A 27882-nucleotide genomic window follows, 5' to 3' on the forward strand; every position below is an offset into this window, starting at 1 on the left:
AATTAAGTCAGGAACCACACCTGTTTGGGAGCACCTGCTTTCAATATACTTTGTATCGCTCATTTACTCAAGTATTTCCTTTATTTTGGCAGCTACCTGTATATACAGTAAATGCCAGTGTCTGATGTTAGCAAGACGCCAGCTACACAACTTCCACCCCTTAATGTTGTTGTGCCTGTTCATGCTACATTGGCTGAGATATTAAAGGAACCAGAATGTTAGTGATTGACTGGAGGAGGAGAGTGGCAGAGGCTGTTGTCCTGGTTTTCATTCGCACAGCCAACTAAAATGGACAAGATCGATGGTATTGGACGAATAAATGACTGTCAACACACAACAATCATTCAGATTGACGCAATTTTAAAGTGTTGTCTTTAATCCTTCTGTATTAAAATTGCAGCATGTATTGAGAAGTACATAAGTGACCATATTATATCTCAGCTATCTAAAAGCATTACATTGCAGTGCATGTCACGTTTGGTAGACACTTGACCTCAAGGGGAGAAATCCATGACAAATGTTTTCATTCCTGAACCATGCAGACAGAGACGGCACAACAGAGGGATATATTAACAAAGTTTTTTTAATTTGAGACATGAAAATCAGACATACTATATATTTATATGAATTTTCCTAAATAATAATAATAAGTGCATAAGGTGACTATAATTTAGAAATTCCAAGTCATTTCATAAGTGTTTTTTTTTTCCGACTGAGGTAAACAGAATTTCCCAATTTTTTTGTGTGTAGTAAGAAAATATGCATGTTTTTATATCCCTATTTGAGGTTAAGTGACATGTTAGCAGCCAAGGAACAGTCATTTGTGTTTCTCAGTGCACTTGGATCAGTCCTTCCTCCAACCTGCTTTCTGAGGACAATTACAATTATTTGAGCCAGGGGACCCTATTCAAATTACCTTGCAGCATAATGTTATTTATTCCTTTTTACTACTTCAACAACAGTGACTTTCTTATATTGATTAATTTAACTGCTTGATTGAACAGGTCCTTTTTACCATTCTATCTTTCTACCTCTTAGTACATCCATCTCTCTCACTCTCTCATTTCTTCTTCTCTCTGAACAGCCTCTCCACCTCTCTCATGAAGCGCAGACAGAGCTCGTCCTGCCAGGGCAGGGCCACACACTGTACAGCCACCGGCAGCCCCTCTCCACCAGTCACCGCCTGTAAACACACACAGTCAGTCCCAACCAAACGCATGTTGACGAGGGACTGTATTCACAAACAGTTTCTATAGGAGTGCTGGTATAGGATCAGTCTTCCTTTTTAGAGAATAATATATACAATTATATGGACAGGGGGGGCTGATCCTAGATCAGCACCACTACTCTGAGATGATTTGAATACGGGCCCAGTGGCCTGAGTTCCAACTCAGCAACTAGAACAGGCCTCTGCTTCCATCTACTGGTTACATTGGAACTACAAGCTAAGATTCACTGGTTAGGCTACAGGTTGTGACATCTGGCATGGACAAAATGGCCACTTCAAGTCCGGATGGCGGTAAGTTTGTAAATAGCTAAATATCCTGTAAATATTTTAAGAGGAAGAGTGTGTTTGTGACTTTGACTGTACCTTTCTGTAGAGCTTGTCCCAGAGGTCCCCATAGTTGCCCTTGTAGTGCCTGAGTTCCTCCTCGTCCTCTGCTGTTACCATGGAGACAGGGACCACACCAGCAGGGAAGTTAAGGAGATTGTACATAATGGTGTAGGACACCGCACCTGAAGAGAGAGAAGGGGGGGGGGTCTGGGTCAATAATACAGCCACCCATAGTTCAATAAAGCAGGTGAATTCATAATTCCAACTGGTGATTCTACATTTTTTAAAATGGTCATGACTGCAACAACAAAAAACAAGCTTCATAAAACATAGTTTTTTTAAAGAGCTAGTTAAATCTATATTCCATTTGATAAGAGATCAGAGAGATGGGTACTGGTGAGTTTCCCAGGGTAGTTATGGTTGTAGGCGGGACCCATCATGGGACAGAGCAGCACATCCAGCTCACACCTTCTCCACTCTGCCATCACCCCGTGCACGTAGTCCTTGGAACACAGACGGAACTGCTGTACATTTTCCTCAGCGCACTGATTTCCACACAACATTCCCTCAGGTTTTTTGTCAAATTGATTATCATGCTGCAAGCTTAGTTGAACAATATAACATTGCCAGTGACTGGCATACAATAATCCATGCCATTCTGTTTTTCTGTATTACAACAAGAGACCAGATGAATTAAGACATTTAAATACATTTACAGGACACGATTTGTGCCTCCTCTCAGACCATCAGGAAACTCCGAGATGGCACAACTTCAAAATGTCTAGTACCTCCACATCCGCATGCTGTCTCCACAGGTCTTGCACAGAGCTGGTGAAAAAAGGAAGTGATGGAGTCATTAATATTCTGCATTTCATACCAAGGCATTGAATATATATGTGTGTATATATATATATATATATATGTCATTTCAGCAAGCCATGACACACGCCATCTCAAATTGTTATGAAATCATTTCTGGAGTTAAAAACATAAGATTAGCATTTCTGCAACTTTGTTGACATTTTGTTGCCATTTGATTGCACCCAAAACTTGTCCAGTTTAAGTTTTAGGATTCACATAATATTTCAATAAATATACTACCCAACATCTAATTGGAACCAAACATATAACTACCATTGACTAAGAAATGGGGAATTCAATAAAATGTGACTGACCGCATCGATCTTATTTTAAATTGTGTTTTTTTTTTTACATTGGAAAAAAGTAGAGACTCAGAGCTAGAAAATGGTATATCATACACTACAGTTGAGGAACAATGAGAAAGTCATTCTACTTTGAAAGTTGATAAACTTGTCACCCCACTTTTGAGAAAATGTAACTTTAATGTTTTGGTACACCTACAATACCAGAGAGCTCTTTGTCTACACCTATTCAGAATTGTTCACACCCTCTTAAGCCTTAGCCCCACCCATCTCTTTAAGGATTCACGTGAGGCCATGTGGTAAACAAACACTATATCAAATCTATAAAATCTAAGTTTGTCACATGCACAGGATACAGAAGGTGTAAACGATACACTGAAGTGGTTCCTTGCATAGGAGCAATATCAACAACAGAAAGTGTCCAGAAACAAACTTTGTACAACTATTTTATTATTTGATGACGCTTACCAGACACACTTGTCTAAATTAAATGGGTCATGTGAAGGAATTGCTATAACCAGCCCCCAGCCACATCTAGCTAATTTGATGGGTCATGTAATAATATGTCCGAAGTAGTCTTTGGTTCAGACATGTAGCTAGCTAGGTAGCAAGCTAAACAATGTACCGGGATAACCCAAACTCATACTACTACTAATACAAACATTGGCGCCAGCAGAGATGGCCGCCTTGCTTCAAGTCCTTAGGAAACTACACAGTTATTTGTTATTTATACATTTTATGTATTTTTTCTTACATTGTTAGCCTAGGAAATCTTAAGTGTTATTACATAGAGCCGGGAAGAACTATTGGATATAAAAGCGATGACAACTTACCAACATTACAACCAGGAATACGTCTTTCCCGAAACGGATCCTTTGTTTCGGACCTCCACCCTAGACATGGGATGTTATCCCAGAGGCCGACAAAACACGGTCGCCACAGGAGAGGCAGACGGAGTGGCCTAATGGTCAGACTCAGAAAGCGAGCACACTATCCACCGCTCCTGAGCATATTACTGGCCAATGTCCAATCTCTAGATAACCAGATGGACAAAATTAGGGCACAAGTTGCCATCGAGACAAAGTAACATTCTCTGTTTCATGGAAACATGGCTCACTCGGGATGTTGTCGTCAGAGTCGATAGCCACCCGGTTTCTTCATGCATTGCGCCGACAGAAACAAACATCTCTCCAGTCAGAAAAAGGGTGGGGGAAAATGCCTTATGATTAACGACTCATGGCGTAATCACAACAACATACAGGAATTTAAGTCCTTTTGTACATCTGACCTAGATTTCTTTACAAATCAAATGCCGACCGCATTATCAACCAAGAGAATTCTCTTTGATTAGTCACAGCCGTGGATATCCCCACCAAGCAGACATCTTGTCGGCCCTGAAAGAACTTCACTTGACTATGTAAACCAGAAACCATACAGCCCGAGGCTACATTTATTGTAGCTGGGGACTTTAACAAAGTTTACCTGAGAGCGAGACTTCCTAAATTCTATCAGCATATCAAATGCTGAACACAGGCTGCTAGCATTTTGGATCATTGCTACTCTAACTTCTGCAACGCATACAAAGCCCTCCCCCGCACTGCCTTCAGCAAATCTGACTATGACTCCAGTCCGTCCAACGCTGGTCTGACCAAATCGGATTCCACGATTCAGGATCGCTTCAATCACGTGGACTGGGATATGTTCCAGGTATACATCAATGTTGTTGTCTGAGGCTAAGCTAACTCGGTGAGCAAGTTTATTAGCAAGTGCATTGGAGAGGTCATACCCACTGTGACAAACATTTCCTAACCAGAAACCGTGGATCGATGGCAGCATTTGCACAAAACTGAAAGAGCGAACCACAGCTTTTAACCATGGCAAGGCGAATGGAAACATGACAGAATACAAACAGTGCAGCTATTCCTTCCGCAAGGCAGGCAAACAAGCTAAGCGTCAGTATAGAGACAGTCACAATTCAACGGCTCAAACATGAGACGTATGTGGCAGGGTCTACAGTCAATCAAGGACTACAAAAAGAAAAACACCCCCTTCGCGGACGTCGATGTCTTGCTCCCAGACAAATTAAACAACTTCATTGCTCGCTTTGAGGACAATACAGTGCCACTGACACGGCCCACTACCAAAGTCTGTGGGCTCTTGTGGCCAACGTGAGTAAAACATTTAAAACGTGTTAATCTTCACAAGGCTGCCAGGACAGACGGCAACCCTAGCCACGTCCTCAGAGCATGTGCTGGTGTGTTTATGGACATATTCAATCACTCCCTATACCAGTCGGTTGTCCCCACATGCTTCAAGATGGCCACCATTGTTCCTGTTCCCAAGAAAGCTAAGGTAACTAAACTAAATGAATATCGCCCTGCTGCACTCACTTCTGTCATCAAGAAGTGCTTTGAGAGAGATTAGTCAAGGAGCATATCACCTCCACCCTCTACAATTTGATTACCGCCCTCATAGGTCCACTGACAATACAATCGGCAACACACTGCACAATCCCATCTGGACAAGAGGAATACCTACAGTGCCTTGCGAAAGTATTCGGCCCCCTTGAACTTTGCGACCTTTTGCCACATTTCAGGCTTCAAACATAAAGATATAAAACTGTATTTTTTTGTGAAGAATCAACAACAAGTGGGACACAATCATGAAGTGCAACGACATTTATTGGATATTTCAAACTTTTTTAACAAATCAAAAACTGAAAAATTGGGCGTGCAAAATTATTCAGCCCCTTTACTTTCAGTGCAGCAAACTCTCTCCAGAAGTTCAGTGAGGATCTCTGAATGATCCAATGTTGACCTAAATGACTAATGATGATAAATACAATCCACCTGTGTGTAATCAAGTCTCTGTATAAATGCACCTGCACTGTGATAGTCTCAGAGGTGCATTTGGCATGCTGCAAGGAAGCATAAGGATTGCAGATGTGGCCAGAGCAATAAATTTCAATGTCTGTACTTTTGAGACACCTAATACTGCGCTACAGGGAGACGGGACAGACAGCTGATCGTCGCACGCAGATGCACGCAGATGAGCAGGGAACCTGGGAATCTTTCATTTGGTGTTTCTCAGAGTGAGTAGAAAGACCTCTTTAGTGTCCTAAGTTTTCATAACTGTGACCTTAATTGCCTACCGTCTCTAAGCTGTTAGTGTTTTTGCGACCATTCCACAGGTGCATGTTCAATAATTGTTTATGGTTCATTGAATAAGCAATGGAAACAGTGTTTAAACCCTTTACAATGAAGATCTGTGAAGTGAATTGGATTTTTAAAATTATATTTGAAAGACAGGGTCCTGAAAAAGGGACTTTTCTTTTTTGGATGAGTTTACATTACTCATCTCATACGTACAGTTGAAGTCAGAAGTTTACATACACCTTAGCCAAATACATTTAAACTTAGTTTTTCACAATTCCTAACATTCACCCCTTTCATCACATTCCCAGTGGGTCAGAAGTTCACGTACACTCGATTAGTATTCAGTAGCATTGCCTTCAAATTGTTTAACTTGGGTGAAATGTGCCGGGTAGCCTTCCTCAAGCTTCCCACAATAAGTTGGGTGAATTATGGCCCATTCCTCCTGATAAAGCTGGTGAAACCGAGTCAGGTTTGTAGGCCTCCGTGCTCGCTCACGTTTTTTCAGTTCAGCCCAAAAGTTTTAAATAGGATTGAGGTCAGGGCTTTGTGATGGCCACTCCAATACCTTGACTTTGTCCTTAAGCCATTTTGCCACAACTTTGGAAGTATGCTTGGGGTCGTTGTCCATTTGGAAGACCCATTTGCGACCGAGTTTTAACTTCCTGACTCATGTCTTGAGATGTTGCTTAAATATATCCACAATTTTCCTACCTCATGATACCATCTATTTTGTGAAGTGCACCCGTCCCTCATACAGCAAAGCACCCCCACAACATGATGCAGACACCCCTGTGATTCATGATTGGGATGGTGTTCTTTGGCTTGCAAGCATCTCCCTTTTTCCTCCAAACATAACGATGGTCATTATGGCCAAACCGTTCTATTTTTGTCCCCATGCACAGTTGCAAACCGTAGTCAGGATTTTTTTGTGGTGGTTTTGGAGCAGTGGCATCTTCCTTGCCGAGTGGCCTTTCAGGTTTTGTTGATATAGGACTTGTTTAACGGTGGATATAGATACTTATGTACTGGTTTCCTAGTTAATGACTCCAACCTAAGTGTATGTAAACTTCTGACTTCAACTGTATATACACTGCTTTTTACCATCTACTGCATCTAGCCTATGCTGCTCATCCATATATTATATGTACATATTCATCCCTTACTTGTGTGTATGAGGTAGTTGTGAATTTGTTAGATATTACTGCATTGTCGGAACTAGAAGCACAAGCATTTCGCTACACTCGCATTAACATCTGCTAACCATGTGTATGTGAACAAATAAATTTGATTTGTCATAGCTATAGTATGAATCTTCAGGTAGCTAAAGATTACAAGCTAGGTTCAATGTTAGCTAGCGAACATTAGGCCATAACTAGCAATTCAAATGGATTTCTGATTTGAATAATATTACTACACAGATCATGCACGTAACATTAGCTAGCGAGCCAGAAGCTAATGTTAGCTAGTCAACAGTAGGCTTTAACTTGCTCTAAGGATATAATTATTGTTTGGATAACCGTATTTACTATTATGTATTGATTTTTTCATTTTATTTTTTCACCCTTTATGCAAAGCGCACTGCAGAGAACACCGGAAGAAGAATTCTGAATTATTGTAATGTTTGTTTGCATCAATTAATCCCTTCAGGGACTGGTTGCCAATTTGACACAAAAATAAAATTCATTAATTCATTGCAATAAAAAAAACTATTGAGACAATTAAAAACTTACATCTGAAAAATGTTGCTAAGACTAAGACCGTATACATAGATGAACGCTTCACGGCAGACTGGAACCATTTAACTCTGTTTTGTTTGTAGCTACATTGTGTTTGGCCAGCGTTGTCTCCAGTCACTCCAGTTCACACTGACCGTGGCATGTGCAGAAAGTAGCTTTTCCCACGGATCTTTCAAAAGCGCCTGCTAAATTCATGGCATCAACGTTGAGAAAAGTAGCAAAACTTTTGTAGTTCTCGTTAGCTAACGTTATATCTTTCAAAAACGGCATGGTAGAAAGGACTGCAAACACATACTGTACAGCTCACGCTATAGACAAAAGCAATCAACATGGCAGTGTAGGGGTTAAACCAAGGCCACATAAATTATTAACCCTTTAAAAGGTATGTGATGATAAACTAAAGTCTCCTCTCAGGAGACCTCTGTATGCGTGTTAACACCTGTTTTGAGTGATATGGCCTGCAGACACTATCAGAAGGCGGAAACCGCCTACACTCATACTCCTCCTGTCTGGGTCCCACCGTGACTGAGGTTCTGAAAATACAACTAGGTTTCTGAGAACACAAGGCCAACGCAGGCCTGAGGGAAACCTCCACCTGGCAGAAGATGCTTAGACTTATCTGATGTGAAATATCACCTTATGAACCTATACCTACAGCATATAAGCTGCAGGATATCTTAGACACCTCGCAGAACCTGGGGAGAGCGATCATATACTGTACTCTGTACCAACTTCCGCCTGCAATTGTATTACTAAAGGAGAATTTTACTTAAACAAAGAGTGTGTTTCCTTTATACTACCAATATATGTAAGTTTGATAATTACATGGTCAATTTCTTCAGATGATCTGGTCTAACAGCAGACCAATCCAAACTCATCTCCGGGCATGTCCAGCCCATCCATTATCTCAGCCAATCAAGTCTAGAAGGAAGGTTACTGTCTCTTTCAGTGGCTAAACCTACTAGGCTCGTAATTTAACAATTGTATTCGTATTTACAGATGGAATACACGTTTGTTATTAAGGCACAAGAAAGTTCAAATGTTCCAGAAGGCATTTCTCCCAAAAAACTCATTTTGATTAAAAAAAATGTTTAAGTTCAAATGCTACTCCTGTGAAGTAGTGACCTGTGACATAAGCCTAGTTTCCTGAAACGAGTCCCAAATTATTAAAAGCCACCCACGGACGCCCCCCAAACCTCATGCCTACCAACCCAACAACCAGTATACAGTATCTGTTATCTATGTCTGACAAGTAGTATGGAGCTGCGGCTTGGACTATTGCTTCTTCATCCTATTTAAATTATTCCCTGGGGTGGATTTGGCATTGGGTGTGAGGGGTCCCTGGGTGGCTTTTGACAATTGGGGGATTTGTCAAGTCTTACTCGTTATTAAGAATTATGGTCCAAATCGGATGTTCGGTATTATAATTATATTAATCCAATAGGAAGAATAGACATAGGTTCTTCTTACCTAGCTCCACACATGCTATCCATAGAAGCAGCCAAACGAGGAAACTGAAGGGTAAAAATAAGACAATTGACAAACAGAAGTATCAGCCAAATATAACAGCAGTCTGATATACATCACAGTATAGTTTTAACCTCCCTCTCTGTATGCTGCAGACTTGGAGAGCACTCACTATGGGCTTGATCAGAATGGATAGAATTTTCTTCACAGTGCGAGGTAAACCGTACGGAATAATCTGAAGCCGCAGAGACGGGTCGACAGGCCCTCCTTTCCTACAATAACACCAAACAACAAAGTTAGTTTTTACCGTTTTAGTGTGAATACTGGATAGTTCATTTCTCTCCCAGGGATGTTCTGGTTTAACTCATTGGGATTACCAGAGTTGTGTTCATTAGGAACTAAACGGAAGAAAACTGACTGAAACAGGGAGGGACTACATTGACTCCAATAAGAAATACTCATTGTCGCTTCGCATTTCAAAATGTTTTTCTATGGTGTGCCCAACTGAACACAATCCAGGGTGATTTGACTGACTCACAGGTTGCTGAGCATGGTAGCGCATCCATCGCCTGACATACCCCTGAAAACCAGCTCATGCATGGCATAGCTCAGCCTGGGGAGACTGAAGGGAACCAACTACAGAGAGTGAGATGAGAGAGTAATACAATTTAATATCAATACAGTCATGGACCGACCTGTAAAGGAATTAACATCCACGTTATTTTGTTTCTGTTATTTGGCAGTCCAAGTAAATCTGTCTCTGAAAAGTGTTCAACCAAGCTCTGGTCATATAGTGCCTTCAGAAAGTATTCATACCCCTCAACTTATTCCACATTATGTTGTGTTACAGCCTGACTTCAAAATGGATTGAACTTATTTCAAATAGTGAAAACATGTTCTTAGAAATGTTAGCAAATGTACATAAGTATTGACACCACTGAGTCAATACATGTCAGAATCATCAGATTTCCTCCCAAACATAATGCCTTGTATTCAGGACATAAAGTTCATTTCTTTGCCACATTTTTGGGGGGGGTAGTTTTACTTTTAGAGCCTTATTGCAAACAGGACACATGTTTTGGAATATTTTTTATTCTGTACAGACTTCCTTTTCACTGTCACTTAGGTTAGTACATGTATTGTGGAGTAACTACAATGTTGATCCATCCTTAGTTTTCCTCCTATCACAGCCATTAAACTCTGTTAACTCTGGTAACTGTTTTAAAGTCACCATTGGCCTCATGGTGAACTCCTTGAGCGATTTCCTTACTCTCTGGCAACTGAGTTAGGAAGGTAGTCTGCATCTTTGTAGTGACCTGGGTGTATTGATACACCGTCCAATGTGGAATTAATAACTTCACCATGCTCAAAAGGGATATTCAATGTCTGCTTTTTTAACCAACAGGTACCCTTCTTTGTGAGGCATTGGAAAAGCTTCCTGGTCTGTGGTTGAATTGTATGGGATTATAAAGATGACAGAACTACGCGAGTTTGTATTTTGAGTTTCGTCGTCGCACATTAAGATTAGTGGTTGCATGTACAACTCCCAAATATGTATTTTAAATTTCGCAAACCTTAACATGATGAATGAAAGATTTTTTGCATCTTTAATTTTGAACACATTCAATAAGACTTGCAAGCATAATTTAATTTTAGAATTACTACAAGTCCATTTAAGACTACGAATATTCTGCTGTGAATAAAAGATACTTGCATAGTTTATCTGCACACGCTCTGAGTTCTGTCACTGTTGTCACGTTACCAAGAGATTTGTAGAAGGATTCACAAGTAAAAATTTGATTTGACCTGTATTTTTTAAAGGAAAACAACTTCTTATTCTATATTTTTTAAGGTAGCCTTAAATAATTACTTTGGCACATTGAATAGTATGCTCTGTAAGAATAAGTTATTGAAATCAAGGGACCCTCTTAAGCTTTTCAAATTTCTTTGAACGTAAAAACCCTGTATGTGTTTATGTTTGCCTGTTTGTGATGTTTAGTGTTCCATGTTTTAAGGATGTATAGACTGTTTTTGAATTTGTATCCTTCAAAATGTATGGAATTTCAATAATAATGTAATGAAACAAGCAGGGAGCAGGGACCTCCTACCCCCAAAGTCCAGCGTGCTATCAACTGTGCCGCAAATGCATGCTCAAGCGGCAGAGTCGATATCCGCGCTTATAAACCCAGGGTCGTTACACTACTCCCTCCTTTCAAAGAGACCGTCACCGCGCCAGCTTGCGACTCACCGGCCAAGCACACGCACTGTCGTGGGTGCAAGGTCCGATCCCACTTCTGACACCAATGTAATGAAACAGGAAGGGAGCAGGTCTCGAACACAACACTAGGCCCCTACCCAGATGGTCATGTGCCGTTGCAATCTTCTCTCCTCTTCTATCATCTCTCCCTTCGGCTAAATCCTCTGCTCCCTCCGGTCTCTTGATTCTGCCTCTTCGACAATACTCTTCCCTTTCCGCATCCTATGACTAGCACTGTCTCCTTTCATCGCACCCGGCTCTGCCCTCATCTCCTGCTCCATGGCGGAGTGAATCATTGCGAGCTTACAGAACAGGGCTGTGGGCAGCTGAAAGAATATGGAGGAAAACTAAAGTACCAGAAGACCAATCATCCTTTCCTTCCATTCCTCACTTCCCTCATCAATTCATCGCATTCCCTCAGATTTAAAAATGTCCCAAGTTGCTCCCCTCAAGAAACCAACACTTGACTCATCGGACGTCCAAAACTATAGATCTGTATCCCTTTCTTTTCTTTCCAAAACACCTGAGGATGCTGTCTCTTATCAACTTTCTCATTATCTCTCTCAGAACAATCTTCTTGACCCTAACCACTCAGGCTTCAAGACAGGTTACTCAAATGAGATTGCTCTTCTTTGTGACACAAGAGGCTCGCCGCTCTGCCAAAGCAGACTCTATCTCCTCTGTTCTCATCCTCCTAGATCTATCCGCTGCTTTCGACGCAGTGAACCACAAGATCGTCCTCTCCACCCTCTCAGGGCTGGGCGTCTCAGGCTCAGCACACTCTTGGATTGCATCCCACCTGGCTGGCCACTCCTACCAGATGATGTGGAGAGGATCCGTGTCTGCACCACATACTCTCACTACTGGTGTCCCCTCAGGGCTCGGTTCTAGGCCCTCTCCTCTTCTGCAAGATAATTTTTGATTCACAGCAGTATATTCATAGTTGGAAATGGACTTGTAATAATTCAAATCTTATTAAATGTATTCAAATATCAAGTTACAAGTTATTGACCACTTAAATCTTGCACACATCATTATACAAACATGCAAAATAAATTACACACTTGCAAATCGTACTTGCAACCACGAATCTCAATGTGCGACCACAAAATTCAAAATACAAACTCACGTAGTTCTGTCATTATTATCCCATAGAATCTTTGTTTGAAATTCACTGCTTGATTGAGGGACCTTATGGATAATTATATGTGTGGGGTACAGAGATGAGGTAGTCATTCACAAATAATGGAAAACACTTAGAGCACACAGAGCGAGTCGATATAACTTGTGCTTAACAAGTCACATGTTTACTCCTAAATCGCAGGCTTTCCATAACAACTAGGTTGTTGAATACTTATTGACTCAAGACATTTCAGCTTTTCATTTTTAATACAATTTGTTAACATTTCTGAAAACATAATTCCACTTTGACATTATAGGGTAGTGTGTGTAGGCCAGTGACAAAATCTTAATTTAATCCATTTTAAATTCAGTCTAACACAAACTGTGGAAAAAGTCAAGGGGTGTGAATACTTTTTGAAGGCAAAGTAGATCAGCCTGGAGCTGGGGGTTACTCACCGTGTGCCCTGCACTCTCCAACAACGCCTTGGTCTCCCTCAGGGCTCGGCCCATGCTTGGAGAGGGCATGGAATAGCCGTCATTCTCATAGTACCCGATCCTCAGGGGCTTGGAACGCTGGTATACCTGGAGAACAGAGGAAGAACACAGTATTGATACATAGGAGAATGTAGATTGCCGGGGGGGGGGGGTTGTGTATAGGTCCTTTCTGTATAATGTACCTTATAATGGATATTGGCATCCAATATCCATAATTTGATATGGACACCATTGTTTGATATCGATAAGAGCAAGGCATATTGTAATGTCAGTTTAGTCTTCTTGTCAACCTACACTATGTTTAAAAAAGCATACGTGACAGTTCCTGCATGCACAAAACCCTCTCAGCAGACCTTCTCACGGGCTGTCAACTTATCCTAATCCTACTTAAATTGCCTGCTGATGATCCAGCAACAGTTCATGGGCTTCTCATTGTATTCAAACTGGTTGAGTAGGTGAAGCTCCTAGAACATTCAGACCAGAACATCAACAAGCAGCTGTCTCGACTTCACAGATCCGTGGAAGTAAAAACAAAAAGTGAACTTAGACAGCTGCAATGTCTTGTGTAAAGTCAATATGCATTGATATGTTATAATAAAACAATTGCAACTGATAATTAGATTTTAATAAAGGGTGCCCATCACTAAATATCATTTGTTTGTCTTCAGGGATATCCATTGAACATTGATATGTATCCTACGAAAGGCTCCAGGATGAATTTTCCTTTATGTACAGATCTAGGATCAGCTTCAACTCCCACAATTTTTTTTTACATGAAATGACTCAAGATCAGCCTCTAGGGGCAACATCACCCTACTCCCTATGACAGAGAGAGATCCCACCTGTTGGTTGAATGGGATTGGGGGAACAGTAGGGTCCAGTCTGAACATGTGGTCACAGAGCAGAGCTTGCATACAGAGAGCCAGGCCATCCACGTCCCTTGCCATGGGCCCAAAGGACGACAGCACTGGAACAAGAACACAAACAATTGGTGTCATCTTGACAGTGGCGAGTCAGTTGTTAAAAAGGTAACAACATCTGTTACTATGTCGTTACTATCCCAAAGTTACTGTATGTAATGAGCATCCTTTTGATACCATTTCTACATTTTTTTTCCACAGAAGAGTTCTGCTCCCTATTTTCTCTATGTATGTAGGCGTTATGATGGAGGGGGTCAAGAAAACATTCATCCATTTATTTAGCTATACATGTGCAGGGTGGAAAGTTATACGTTTGAGCCTTACCTGACTTTTGGCCCCGGCAACAGGAGGAAGCACCTCGCGAACTGAAAAAATAAAACGTCAATATCTAACCAAGCCCATCAGGTCAATAACTCACACACACTGTCACGACTTCCGCCGAAGTCGGTCCCTCTCCTTGTTCGGACGGCGTTTAGCAGTCGACGTCACCGGTCTTCTAGCCATCGCCGATCAACCTTTCATTTTGTCTCGTTTTCCCACACCCCTGGTCATCATTCCCTCATTACATGTCGTTATTTAACCCTCTGTTCCCCCCCCCCCCATGTCTGTGTGTGTAATTGTTTATTGTTGAGGTTGGTGCACGCTTCCAGCTGGTTTGCGCCGGGTTTATTTTATTTACCTGTGCTTTGTGGAAGCCTGTACTTTGTGCTGCCTCACTTGTTCGTTGGGCATTTTTTTTGTGGCGCAGTTACGTTCTGTGCAAATAATTGCCTTAGTAAAGTGCTTTGTCCACTCATCTCTGTTCCCCTGCACCTGACTTCGATGCACCAGCTACACTCACACACTCAATTATGCTTTTACAGAGGAAATAAACATCTTGTGATGCAATCATTCTTGAACTGTGCTCAAGGTTAGGAACATTGTAAAATATTACTGAAGTCCTCACAGGTTGTCACAAGACACACTGACAGACCCACTAACGTACACACAGATGCAAGCAGCCCCCCCCCCCCCACTCATCCACCCACCTTAGCCTGTTGGCCGTGGGTTTAAAGCCACAGATCCCACAGAAGGATGAAGGGATGCGTATGCTGCCCCCAATGTCAGAGCCCATGCCCAGGACCGAGCCCCCTCCTCCGATCAGCGCTCCCTCCCCGCCCGATGAACCCCCGGGGGTCTTTTGAGGGTTATGGGGATTCAGAGTCAGACCGTAGATGGGATTACCGCAGTCGTAGCTGGACATGGGGACAAGACAGATGTGGGTGAAAACACTGATTGCTAAGAACATTAGTCACGGGGTGACCAATCAGCTTTGCTCTGGGTGCGGACTAGTCTGGTCATTGGACTTTGATTGTCTTCACAAACTCCTCAATGACATTGCTCAAGTCATAGCTCTTGCACTAAATTACATCACCTAATGTGGTGTGTGGCACATTAAAGCCATTGTTACCCCATCTATGTCAATGTATTGCTATGGTAGACAAATTAAATTCTGAATCTCATTTGTTGCATTTGCAAGTCTAAAACAACTATTCACCTTAGCAGGCTTTGGGGTACGTTGGTCTTGACGAAGGGAATGGCACCTTGTCTCTTCAGCACTTCAACCAGCACACTGTCCCCTGTGGCAGGAAGGTCCAACTTACAGATTACGCCACACGTAGAGTCATGACCCTAAATACAAAAACCGGAAGATAAAAAAAAAAAAAAAAAAAAAGTGTAAATAATTCACAATTAAAAAAAAAAAAACTATTTCAGTAGACATGAACATCTCTGAACCCAGAACCATGTTACTGGTAGGGCCTGTGTCACGAGATGCTCAACTTTAAGTTCACAAACAAAAGACACAGGCCTACTATGGGGGTGCTTTTCTGTACACAAATTAAGCCAATGTCCTGGGCTAACAAGCACGCTCAATGGAGAATCTCTATTGAAAGTGCATTGGTCCAAGACTAGGCTTAATCTGACTAGGAAACCCCAGCTATATTTACAGGGAAAAATAACAATTAATGAAAGACACTGAAGTGACACCTAATCAACACCTTATATCCAATATTTTCCTTGATGCTGACAGGGACCCCATAAAGGAGACCATCCTTGTGAGAGCCAATATCCTTCAGCTGATCCCAACTCTCCAGCAGGACCTCAGTGCAACAGTTCAGTCTTCTATTCACCTCCAATGCCTGTGGGAACATGACATGGGGGGGGGGGATCAATGGGAGCACTTGTAGATTGAAAGGTCTAGTAGCCCGTTCCCAGATCAGTTTGTGTTGTCTTGCCAACTCCTATGGTCATTGCTACAACAAGAGCAGAAAACCGATCCTAAACAGTTCTGGGACCAGGACAGACTGATCACCACACCAGCATGCCCCAAAATACATGATGCCTACTGTGTGATAGCCATTCAATGACTGATCATGCTGCATTGTTTTGTAAACAGTGCAAATATAATCCAGGCATGTCATCATAAATGCATAGCCCTTTTCAGGGCTGTGTTAGCTGTGACAATGGTTGCACATTTTGGGGAATATTCAGAGGTGGAAACTTTCCTTAGGAATTAACAGGAATATGAGAAATATTAATACCATTTAAATGTTTTTTCATTGGATATATTTACCATATCATATAGAGACAGAAACATAAACCTTATCATTAGACAATTGCAATGTATTAAATCCTTCCAATAGAAATTTAAAAATGTAGTTACAAATAGAACTTTAAATGAGTTGACTCTTCACATGGGATGATTTCACTGAACAAAAGAAAGGAAATATTGAATGATCCATCGCATCTCCCAAAAAACGTTTTGAACATACTGTAAAATTATATAGTCTAGAAACTAAAGCTTTGGTTGTCTTCCTCTCAGGGTTCCATGTCTTCTCCCTTGACCACCTCAATGTCAAGCTCTTGAACATCAGACCGAGGCCTCATCTTCACCGTCACTTTCCAACCTTGTGGAGGATGACTCGTTGTCAGGCTCAAAAAGCCTCAAATTTGCCCGGATGGCCACCAATTTTCCAACACCTGTATTGGTCAGCCTGTTGCATGCTTTGGTGTGTATGTTCCCAAACTAGGACCAGTTGCCCTCTGAGGCGGCTGATGTTGGTGGGATTTGGAGGATCATGGGGGAAAGAGCCTCACCAGGTGGCTGATGAGATACAGTTGAAGTCGGAAGATGACATAGGTTGGAGTCATTAAAGCTCATTTTTCAACCACACACTAATTTCTTGTTAATAAACTTTTGTTTTGGCAAGTCGGTTAGGGCATCTACTTTGTGCATGACACGTCATTCTTCCAACAATTGTTTACAGACAGATTATTTCACTATCACAATTCCAGTGGGTCAGAAGTCTCCATAGACTGAGTTGACTGTGCCTTTAAACAGCTTGGAAAATTCCATAAAATTTAGTAATGGCTTTAGAAGCTTCTGATAGGCTGACATTTGAGTCAATTGGAGGTGTACCTGTGGATGCATTTCAAGGCCTACCTTCAAACTCAATGCTTCTTTCATGAGAAAATCTAAAGAAGTCAGCCAAAACCTCAAAGAATTGTAGACCTCCACAAGTCTGGTTCATCCTTGGGAGCAATTTCCAAATGCCTGAAGGTACCTCATTCATCTGTACAAACAATAGTACGTAAGAATAAACACCATGGGACCACGCAGCCGTCATACCACTCAGGAAGGAGATGTGTTCTGTCTCCTAGAGATGAAGGTACTTTGGTGGAAAAAGTGCAAATCAATCCCAGAACAGCAGCAAAGGACCATGTGAAGATGCTGGAGGAAACGGGTGCAAAAGTATCTATATCCACAGTAAAACCAGTCCTATATCGACATAACCTGAGAGGCAGCTCAGCAAGGAAGAAGCCACTGCTCCAAAACAGCCATAACAAAGCTAGACTACGGTTTGCAACTGCACATGGGGACAAAGATCGTACTTTTGAGAGATGAAACAAAAATAGAACTGTTTGGCCATAATAACCATCGTTATGTTGAGGAAAAAGGGGGAGGCTTCCAAGCAGAAGAACACCATCCCAACCGTGAAGCACAGGGGTGGCAGCATCATGCTGTGGTGGTGCTTTGCTGCAGGACTTCACAAAATGGATGACATGAGGAAAATTATGTGGATATATTGAAGCAACATCTCAGGAAGTTAACGCTTGGTCGCAAATGGGTCTTCCTAAATGGACAATGACCAAGCATACTTCCAAAGTTGTGGCAAAATGGCTTAAGGACAACAAAGTCAAGGTAATGGAGTGGCCATCACAAAGCCCTGACATCAATCCTAAAGAAAATTTGGTAGCAGAACTGAAAGTGTTTGGGAGCAAGGAGGCCTACAAACCTGACTCAGTTACACCAGCTCTGGCAGGAGGAATGGGCCAATATTCACCCAACTTATTGTGGGAAGCTTGTGGAAGTCTACCCGAAACGTTTGACCCAAGTTAACCAATTTAAAGGCAATGCTACCAAATACTAATTGAGTGTATATAAACTTCTGACCCACTGGGAATGTGATGAAAGAAATAAAAGCTGAACTAAATCACTACCATTATTCTGACATTTCACATTCTTAAAATAAAGTGGTGATCCTAACTGACCTAAAATAGCGAATTTTTACAAGGCTTAGATGTCAGGAATTGTGAAAAGCAAAGTTTAAATGTATTTGTTTACTATGTAAACTTCTGACTTCAAGTGTGTGTTGACACGACTGCCATATTGCATCTCCATCCCAAAGCACTTGCTAGGAAGTGTACTTCCAAGAACCTTGCCCTCTTCCAAGCCAATGTGTTGAGACACGGTAGTGATGACACCATAGGCCTTGTTGATCTCTGCACTAGACAGAATGCTCTTGCCAGCAGACATACTACTGGGCTGCAAATTTCAGAGCCCTTCTGTACTGGCTGCAGACTGATCCTACTGGCCCTAGACCACTCTGGGTCCAGATGTAGTCTGAATCGAGTAAACCTGCAGCACTTTCCTCTGTGTTGTGCTCGTCTCTCCCAGTGTCCCGAGGCAAAAGGTGTGTCAACCCAATTGTAAAGCAGTCTTAAAATTTGGAATCAAGGACATCCCTACCGACCAAGCCCATACCTAACAATTTCCTTGGCTCTCTTGTAGAGTGTATCCATTGTTTTCAGTGCCATGATGTCCTTGAGGAGCAGGTTCAATGCATGAGCGCACAGCCAATGGGTGTGCTGTGAGGGTATGTCTCCTCCACATTAGACCAAGCAGCCTTCATGTTCACAGCATTGGCGGTCACCAGTGAAAATAACTTCTGTGGTCCAAGGTCATTGATAATAGCTCATCTGCAATGTAGAGACCGGTGTGTCTGTTGTCCCTTGTCTGTGCTCTTGTAGAATACTGGTTGAGGAGTGGAGATGTAATTAATTATTCCTTTCCACTGGGGCGGCAGCGTAGCCTAGTGGTTAGAGCATTGGGACTAGTAACTGAAAGGTTGCAAGTTTGAATAACCGAGCTGACAAGGTAGAAATCTGTCTTTCTCCCCCTGAACAAGGCAGCTGACCCACTGTTCCTAGGCAGTCATTGAAAATAAGAATTTGTTCTTAACTGACTTGCCTAGTTAAAGGTTTAAATTGTTTTAAATAACATTCAACCACCATTCAGAGATGATTGTAATACAGTCTATGATTTGCTTGACCTTCACTTGAACTCAGCAAATTAGTAGATAAAGCATGTCTGGTTGGAGGGGTGCATGCTGGGCGAAGAACATTCAGAAATATCTTCCAATACACATTGCCTGTGAGCATCAGCGGTGAACCAGTTGCATACACAGCTTAAGACAGACATTCATCAGCATTTCTCTGACTACGTTCCTCCATTGAGTAAAAAAAAATTTAAAAAATAAATTCCAGGAGGACCATGAGCTGTTGCTATCGATAAGGTGTCCGATTCATAATTTACACCCCGAAAAGAAGTAGAGGGACTTTTGTCAGAGGTTGCTTGTTGTGAGCGCTGAGATAACTGTATGCACTTGGCCAGAAGATTCTGCATCTTTGCATTCTTCACATATAATTTGGCACAATATTTGCAAATGTACACAGCTTTTCCTTCTACATTAGCTGCAATGAAAGGTCTCCACACATCAGATAGAGCCCGTGGCTTTTTCCTGTAAAGATGAGGAAAATACAAATAAATACAAAAACAATTTCAGTTAGAGATAAATATACTCAGCAAAAAAATAAACTGTCCTGAAAAAGGGACCTGTGTTTCAAAGATACTTGCGAATTAACTTCACAGATCTTCATTGAAAAGGGTTTACACACTGTTTCCCATGCTTGTTCAATGAATCATAAACAAGTAATAACATGCACCTGTGGAACGGTCGCTAAGACACTAACAGCTTACAGACGGTAAGCAATTAAGGTCAGTTATGAAAACTTAGGACACTAAAGAGGCCTTTCTACTGACTCTGGAAAACACCAAAAGAAAGATGCACAGGGTCCTTGCTCACGTGTGAAAGTCCCTTAGGCATGCTGCAAGGAGGCATGAGGACTGCGGACGTGGCCAGGGCAATACATTCAAACGTCCTTACTGTGAGACGCCTAAGAAAGCGCTGCAGGGAGACAGGACGGACATCTGATTGCCCTCGCAGTGGCAGACCACGTGTAACACCTGCACAGGATCAGTACATCCAAACATCACACCTGCGGGACAGGCACAGGATGGCAACAACAACTGCCCGAGTTACACCTGGAACACACAATCCCTCCATCAGTGCTCAGACTGTCCGCAATAGGCTGAGAGGCTGGACTGAGGGCTTGTTTGGCAGGTCCTCACTAGACATCACCGGCAACAGGTAAACCCAGGCACTGCATGTCCCCAGGCACCCTCATTTGTTGACTTCTGTGATCGAAAAGCCTTGGTTTCATGCATGTCAACATCAGAAGCCTCCTCCCTAAGTTTGTTTTACTCACTGCTTTAGCACACACTGCTAACCCTGATGTCCTTGCCGTGTCTGAATCCTGGCTCAGGAAGGCCACCAAAAATTCTGAGATTTCCATACCCAACTATAACAGTTTCCGTCAAAATAGAACTGCCAAAGGGGGAGGAATTGCAGTCTACTGCAGAGATAGCCTGCAAAGTAATGTCATACTTTCCAGGTCCATACCCAAACAGTTCGAACTACTAATTTTGAAAATTACTCTCCAGAAATAAGTCTCACTGTTGCCGCCTGCTACCGACCCCCCTCAGCTCCCAGCTGTGCCCTGGACACCATTTGTGAATTGATCGCCCCCCATCTAGCTTCAGTTTGTTCTGTTAGGTGACCTAAACTGGGATATGCTTAACACCCCGGCAGTCCTACAATCTAAGCTAGATGCCCTCAATCTCACACAAATCATCAAGGAACCCACCAGGTACAACCCTAAATCTGTAAACAAGGGCACCCTCATAGACATCATACTGACCAACTGGCCCTCCAAATATACCTCCGCTGTCTTCAACCAGGATCTCAGCGATCACTGCCTCATTGCCTGTATCCGCTACGGATCTGCAGTCAAACGACCACCCCTCATCACTGTCAAATGCTCCCTAAAACACTTCTGTGAGCAGGCCTTTCTAATCGACCTGGCCCGGGTATCCTGGAAGGATATTGACCTCATCCCATCAGTTGAGGATGCCTGGTCATTCTTTAAAAGTAACTTCCTCACCATTTTAGATAAGCATGCTCCGTTCAAAAAATGCAGAACTAACAACAGATATAGCCCTTGGTTCACTCCAGACCTGACTGCCCTCGACCAGCACAAAAACATCCTGTGGCGGACTGCAATAGCATCGAATAGTCCCCGCGATATGCTACTGTTCAGGGAAGTTAGGAACCAATACACGCAGTCAGGAAAGCAAAGGCCAGCTTCTTCAGGCAGAAATTTGCATCTTGTAGCTTTAACTCCAAAAAGTTCTGGAACACTAAAGTCAATGGAGAACAAGAGTACCTCGAGGCTAGGTAACACGGTCACCACCGATAAATCCATGATTATCAAAAACTTCAACAAGCATTTCTCAACGGCTGGCCATGCCTTCCTCCTGGCTACTCCAACCTCGGCCAACAGCCCCCCCCCCCCAGCTACTCGCCCAAACCTCTCCAGGTTCCCCTTTACCCAAATCCAGATAGCAGATGGTTCTGAAAGAGCTAAAATACCTGGAACCGTACAAATCAGCTGGGCTTGACAATCTGGACCCTCTATTTCTGAAACTATCCACCACCATTGTCGCAACACCTATTACCAGCCTGTTCAACCTCTCATATCGTCTGAGATCCCCAAGGATTGGAAAGCTGCTGCAGTCAACCCCCTCCTCAAAAGGGGAGACACCCTGGACCCAAACTGTTACAGGCCTATATCCATCCTGCCCATCTAAGGTCTTCGAAAGCCAAGTCAACAAACAGGTCACTGACCATCTCGAATCCCACCTTACCTTCTCCGCTGTGCAATCTGGTTTCCGAGCCGGTCACGGGTGCACCTCAGCCACGCTCAAGGTACTAAACGATATAACCGCCATCGATAAAAGACAGTACTGTGCAGCCGTCTTCATCGACCTTGCCAAGGCTTTCGACTGTCAATCACCATATTCTTATCGGCAGACTCAGTAGCCTCGGTTTTTCTGATGACTGCCGTGCCTGGTTCACCAACTACTTTGCAGACAGAGTTCACTGTGTCAAATCGGAGGGCATGCTGTCCGGTCCTCTGGCAGTCTATGGGGGTGCCTCAGGGTTCAATTCTCAGGCCGACTTTTCTCTGTATATATCAATGATGTTGCTCTTGCTTCGGGCGATTCCCTGATCCACCTCGACGCAGACGATTCTGTATCCTTCCGGCCCGTCCTTGGACACTGTGCTATCTAACCTCCAAACGAGCTTCAATGCCATACAACACTCCTTCCGTGGCCTCCAACTGCTCTTAAATGCTAGTAAAACCAAATGCATGCTTTTCAACCGTTTGCTGCCTGCACCCGCACGCCCGACTAGCATCACCACCCTGGATGGTTCCGACCTAGAATATGTGGACATCTATAAGTACCTAGGTGTCTGGCTAGACTGTAAACTCTCCTTCCAGACTCATATCAAACATCTCCAATCTAAAGTCAAATCTAGAGTCGGCTTTCTATTCCGCAACAAAGCCTCCTTCACTCACGCCGCCAAACTTACCATCCTACCGATCCTCGACTTCGGCGATGTCATCTACGAAGTAGCTTCCAATACTCTACTCAGCAAACTGAATGCAGTTTATCACAGTGCCATCCGTTTTGTTAATATACCACCCACCACTGCGACCTGTATGCTCTAGTCGGCTGGCCATCGCTACATGTTCGTCGCCAGACCCACTGGCTCTAGGTCATCTTCAAGTCCATGCTAGGTAAAGCTCCGCCTTATCTCAGATCACTGGTCACGATGGCAACACCCACCCGTAGCACACGCTCCAGCAGGTGTATCTCACTGATCATCCCTAAAGCCAACACCTCATTTGGCCGCCTTTCGTTCCAGTTCTCTGCTGCATGTGACTGGAACGAATTGCCAAAAAAAAAAAAAAAAAAAAAAAGCTGAAGTTGGAGACTTATCTCACTCACCAACTTCAAACATCTGCTATCTGAGCAACTAACCGATCGCTGCAGCTGTACATAGTCCATCGGTAAATAAATTTGGAGGTGGAGGGTCCGTCATGGTCTGGAGCGGTGTGTCACAGCATCATCGGACTGAGCTTGTCGTCATTGCAGGCAATCTCAACGCTGTGCGTTACAGGGAAGACATGCTCCTCCCTCATGTGGTACCCTTCCTGCAGGCTCATCCTGACATGACCCTCCAGCATGACAATGCCACCAGCCATACTGCTCGTTCTGTGTATGATTTCCTGCAAGACAGGAATGTCCGTGTTCTGCCATGGCCAGCAAAGAGCCCAGATCGCAATCCCATTGAGCACATCTGGGACCTGTTTGATTGGAGGGTGATTTCGTGTCTTTGGCTATGCCGGATTAAGTGATATGACATGCTATTCTATAAAATAATTTCTCTAATTAATATTACCTGATTAAAATAATGTAAATAGAAATTCGGGGCACCACAAAGCTTTTATCTTCCGAATAAATGCTTAAAGACCTGGTCATCTTTTACCTCAATAGCAGTCAATATTTAAATTGTCACCTTATTTAGTCTCATCGGAAAGTTGTAAATTCTTGGTTATCTTCACAAACCCTGGCAAACAAGTTCAATCAGCAATACAAAACTTGGTTTATTTATTTACTAAATACCTAAATAATCAAACAGAATTACATTTACACAGAATGGATCATACAATGATTACAAATGAGGTCATAAAGGAAAACGTCCTTAGCGGACGGAACAGATATGACGGCTGGTTACACAAAGAAAGAGGATTGGGTTTTGAATGAAAGAGCGTGAAGATCGAGGAACAAAAAGCTTGTCTATCAGGAGGTAAGCAGCTATGCTATTGTAAATAGAGTATCTTATGCATACTAAATAACTGCCCATTTGAAAAAGGAAAATGCAATAAACATTTACTCTGAGCTACGCTTCGGTAGATTGGTCGTAGATAGAAGGCGGGGTTGCCCAGCAAGGATCTCTTGTCCTTTGAAGAATGTCTGTGGTGGTAAACTGGATACGTTGTAGTGTCGTTGTGTGTCAGATTGAATACGTCGTCCATCCTTTCCTAGCCCACTGGCTCAATGGCTAGGAGGTATCACTTCTGGACTGAATAAGAGTTCAAAGTTCATACCAAGTTGCCATACTTTTAAGCTCATGCTATATTCTGGCTGGCATAGTTGAAATTCATCCTTCCAGCATTTAGGTTGTCACCTTCACGTTGAGAGTCGATGCTAATTTCGTTAGGCTCCTGTCGTTCAAACTAAAATTACATGAATCTTTTCAAATAGTTTAATATTTAAACATTTAAATTGCACAACAACTCCATGTGAATCTGATAGCTGGAATGTGTCGACTTTCCAAGATACAGTTTGTCATCCTGTCATTAGTAATAATGTCTCAGACGCCAACTGATGACATATTCATTAAGTACCAAAGCGCATTTTCAACTGGTTGGATTACCAAAATAGGGTTCCGTTTCCCACCTTTTGATGTTCCCAGACGCTCTGTTAACAAAGTCACATCGGTGGAGTAGAGAGAAGAAAAAGGGGAAAGGTATTTATGGGGGTCATAAACCTCCCCAACAGTATGACAGTGAGGACTAGGGCCATTCCCCCCAGAAATGTCCGGGAACTTGCAGGTGTCTTGGTGGAAGAGTGGGGTAACATCTCACAGCAAGAACTGGCAAATCTGGTGCAGTCCATGAGGAGATGCACTGCAGTACTTAATGCAGCTAGTGGCCAAACCAGATACGGACTGTTACTTTTGATTTTGACTCCCCTTTGTTCAGGGACACATTATTCCATTTATGTTAGTCACATATTTGTGGAACTTGAAGGACTAAAATTCTAAAGACTCCCACCAGTGATTATGATGTTATTAATTTGCTTACATGCCATTGTACTTATGCTCACTGTACAGCTGAATATTGAGGCCTCTGTCTGTCTAGCTCTCTGCCAAAACCCACAGCCCCGCATCTGTGAGAGAAGGTGAGAAAAGGGACTGAGGGTGATAGCAAGACAGAGAGATTGTCTGTTTTTCTCTGAAACGAGGGCAGATTTGCATACCACTTGAGACTGGTTCTCAGAAACATTGTGTTAATAAGAATAACTTGTTATTTTAGCTGCACGTGTAGGTTTAACATAGATCACTTGGGTATATAAGATCCTGTCCTATTGTTCGGGGCAGAACTCAGGAGAGACAGTGATGTTTGACTTGTCGACAGCTGTATTTTGATTAAAATTGTTATGATTTATAAGTGCAGATTTTGAGTGATCTTTATTTGTTAAGTAAATAAACAGAGCCCAGAAAAGTGGAACCAATAAACTTGTTCAGTTTATGTCTCAGTTGTTGAATCTTATGTTCATACAAATATTTGCTGAAAATACACGCAGTTGACAGTAAGAGGATGTTTCTTTTTTTTGCTTAGTTTAGTTAAGCAGTTAGATTAAACAACTCCTTTGTAAGATAAATGTTTTACAATGAAACATGTATGGAAACAGGTGAATTAACACTCATGTTAGCAGGCTCAAGCAAGCTAAAACCAATATGGTAGCAAAAACTAACTAGCAGAAATTGTTAACAAGTTAGAAATTATTTAAACACACTTTGCTGTAGGCTATTATTTACAAGTTAACAAAAAAATAATGTCAAAATATATTCACCCCAGTCAGTATTGTATTCAAAACTTACCAGAAAGCATGTAGTTATTGGCTCAGATAGAGCCCACACTACTACACTATAGCATCTCATTAGTGTGCAAGATCTTGAAAATCAGCTGTACATGTGATGGAAGACTGCACCGCACACGTGATGGATGAATGTACTGCAGAGTGTTGCAATTCCATTGAATTGGGAATAGTTTAACCAAAATATGCTACAAGACCTAGACATGCCTTATGTGTATCCAACAAAAAAAAAGGTTCAGTTATAAGATAACTTGACGAATTTAAGCAAAATTCCCAGAATTCAGGGCTTAACTTCCCATGGAACATAAACAGGTTAAAGGTGGTTAATGGTTTGCAGAAAACATTGCAGGAGTACAATATGTCACCAATGCTTGCAGTGAAAACAAAAACACACCACCCATAGAAATAATGCAGTCCACAAAATTCCACATTACAAAAAGCTGGAGTAACCTACAGTATATGTGATTGCTGGGGGTGTTGATTGAGTTGTGCATTACCTTTTCCACGTATGAGTGGAACACAGCTTCTGGAGTTAGTGTTCCGCCCTTCAGTTGTTTGGACAGCTCCGCCAGTGACAGTGAGAGGATGAGAGAGGTGTCCGTTTCAGGGTGCTGACATGAGTCAAAGAGGTAAGAGAATGAACATTAGGTACACCACCAGATATCTATCTAGCTACTCTCTCTGAAAATCAAAATGAAATGTCATGCCATCTCAGGTAGGGTCCTCTGAAAATACTTACTCCTCCTTTCAATACATACATGCATGCATGCCTGACTAAGTGGCAGCTGGTTTGAACATGAAGATGTTGTGATGGGGTGGCTATCTGCAAACTAGTCACAGCTGTGTCTGACTGACTTATCAGCAGGGTTGAATGTTCATTCGTTGAGGTTGTTAGCTAGCGTTTACTAAACTAAAGTCAAACTTACAGATTCGTTGAACTGAAGGACAGCAAGCTCTGCTCGTTGCAAGGACGTTTCTTTTCGGGCTTTCGCTCTCTGAATTTTCTTCCACGACTGTCTGTGTCCCAACCAATTCAGGAAAAGCATCAAGGCACCTGTACCGCATGCAGTGACTGTCAGAATCACTGGCCAATTCGGCTCTACCCCAAAAATTACTTGTTCAAAGTTGTCCATTCTGTCCATAACGCTCTGACAGCTATCTTCCACCTCCTACTTCCAAGTACACCTGATGCAGTCAGGTGCGTCTCGAAGGGTTCGGGTTAAATGCGTTTGACTCCGCCCACAGTGAGCCCGGCCCCGAACTGCAGTCAGGGGCTTCTCCCTACTTGTAGGGGTTTTAATTAAGGGTGGTTGGCATCCAATGTTAACAGTGTATTACAGCCACCAGCTGAAATCACAGTATATTCCAAAATACATCCCTACACGGGCTAAGGGACCTGTGAGGTCAGAACATTCGCCAACAGGATTTCTTGCAATGCCTCGGCTGTTGAAATCCTAAAGAAACGTTCAGCTGCATTCAGAATTACAATTTTCTCAGACCTATTCTCCGCTTGTGCTGTACAGTTTATGACCACTGCAAATCGGCAGCTATGCAGCTAGGACAACGCACATTCCAAACTCACGACACTGCTGTACATGTGGGGAAACTGCACCCTTCTTGTGTCATCTCATCACAACACAGGGATGGGCTCGAGGCTATCCAATAGCAGAGGGAGAGGCAAAGTCTAGATAATCTTCGCCAAACAATAGCAAGTAGT

The 27882-nt window shown here is 42.5% G+C and overlaps 1 protein-coding gene across 1 annotated transcript; it reads right to left on the reverse strand.

Moving 5' to 3' along the window:
* Positions 1-565: 565 nt before the first annotated feature.
* LOC135512579 (vitamin D3 hydroxylase-associated protein-like) lies at positions 566-27583 on the reverse strand. Its single transcript, XM_064934747.1, has 15 exons — positions 27092-27583; positions 26663-26776; positions 15910-16050; positions 15408-15541; positions 14899-15105; positions 14195-14235; positions 13793-13917; positions 12912-13037; positions 9615-9712; positions 9249-9348; positions 9080-9123; positions 2344-2383; positions 1950-2058; positions 1592-1737; positions 566-1183 (listed from the first exon to the last, which is right to left on the reverse strand). Exons 1-15 carry the CDS (start codon positions 27305-27307, stop codon positions 1061-1063), a joined length of 1764 nt encoding a protein of 587 aa, XP_064790819.1. The 5' UTR covers positions 27308-27583; the 3' UTR covers positions 566-1060.
* Positions 27584-27882: the final 299 nt, after the last annotated feature.

This window comes from Oncorhynchus masou, chromosome 24 (genome assembly GCF_036934945.1).
Source record: "Oncorhynchus masou masou isolate Uvic2021 chromosome 24, UVic_Omas_1.1, whole genome shotgun sequence".
NCBI classification, from domain to species: Eukaryota; Metazoa; Chordata; class Actinopteri; order Salmoniformes; family Salmonidae; genus Oncorhynchus; species Oncorhynchus masou.

What these genes read in the sequence shown, in the direction of transcription:
- LOC135512579 (XM_064934747.1), bottom strand. Translation starts at nt 27,307, where the DNA reads ATGGACAGAATGGACAACTTTGAACAAGTAATTTTTGGGGTAGAGCCG. An exon ending in CCCACGGCCAACAGGCTAAG is followed by an intron (nt 14,236 to 14,898) that starts GTGGGTGGATGA and finishes TTATTTTTTCAG; the next exon opens with TTCGCGAGGTGCTTCCTCCT. An exon ending in CAATCCCATTCAACCAACAG is followed by an intron (nt 13,038 to 13,792) that starts GTGGGATCTCTC and finishes TCTGTTCTCCAG; the next exon opens with GTATACCAGCGTTCCAAGCC.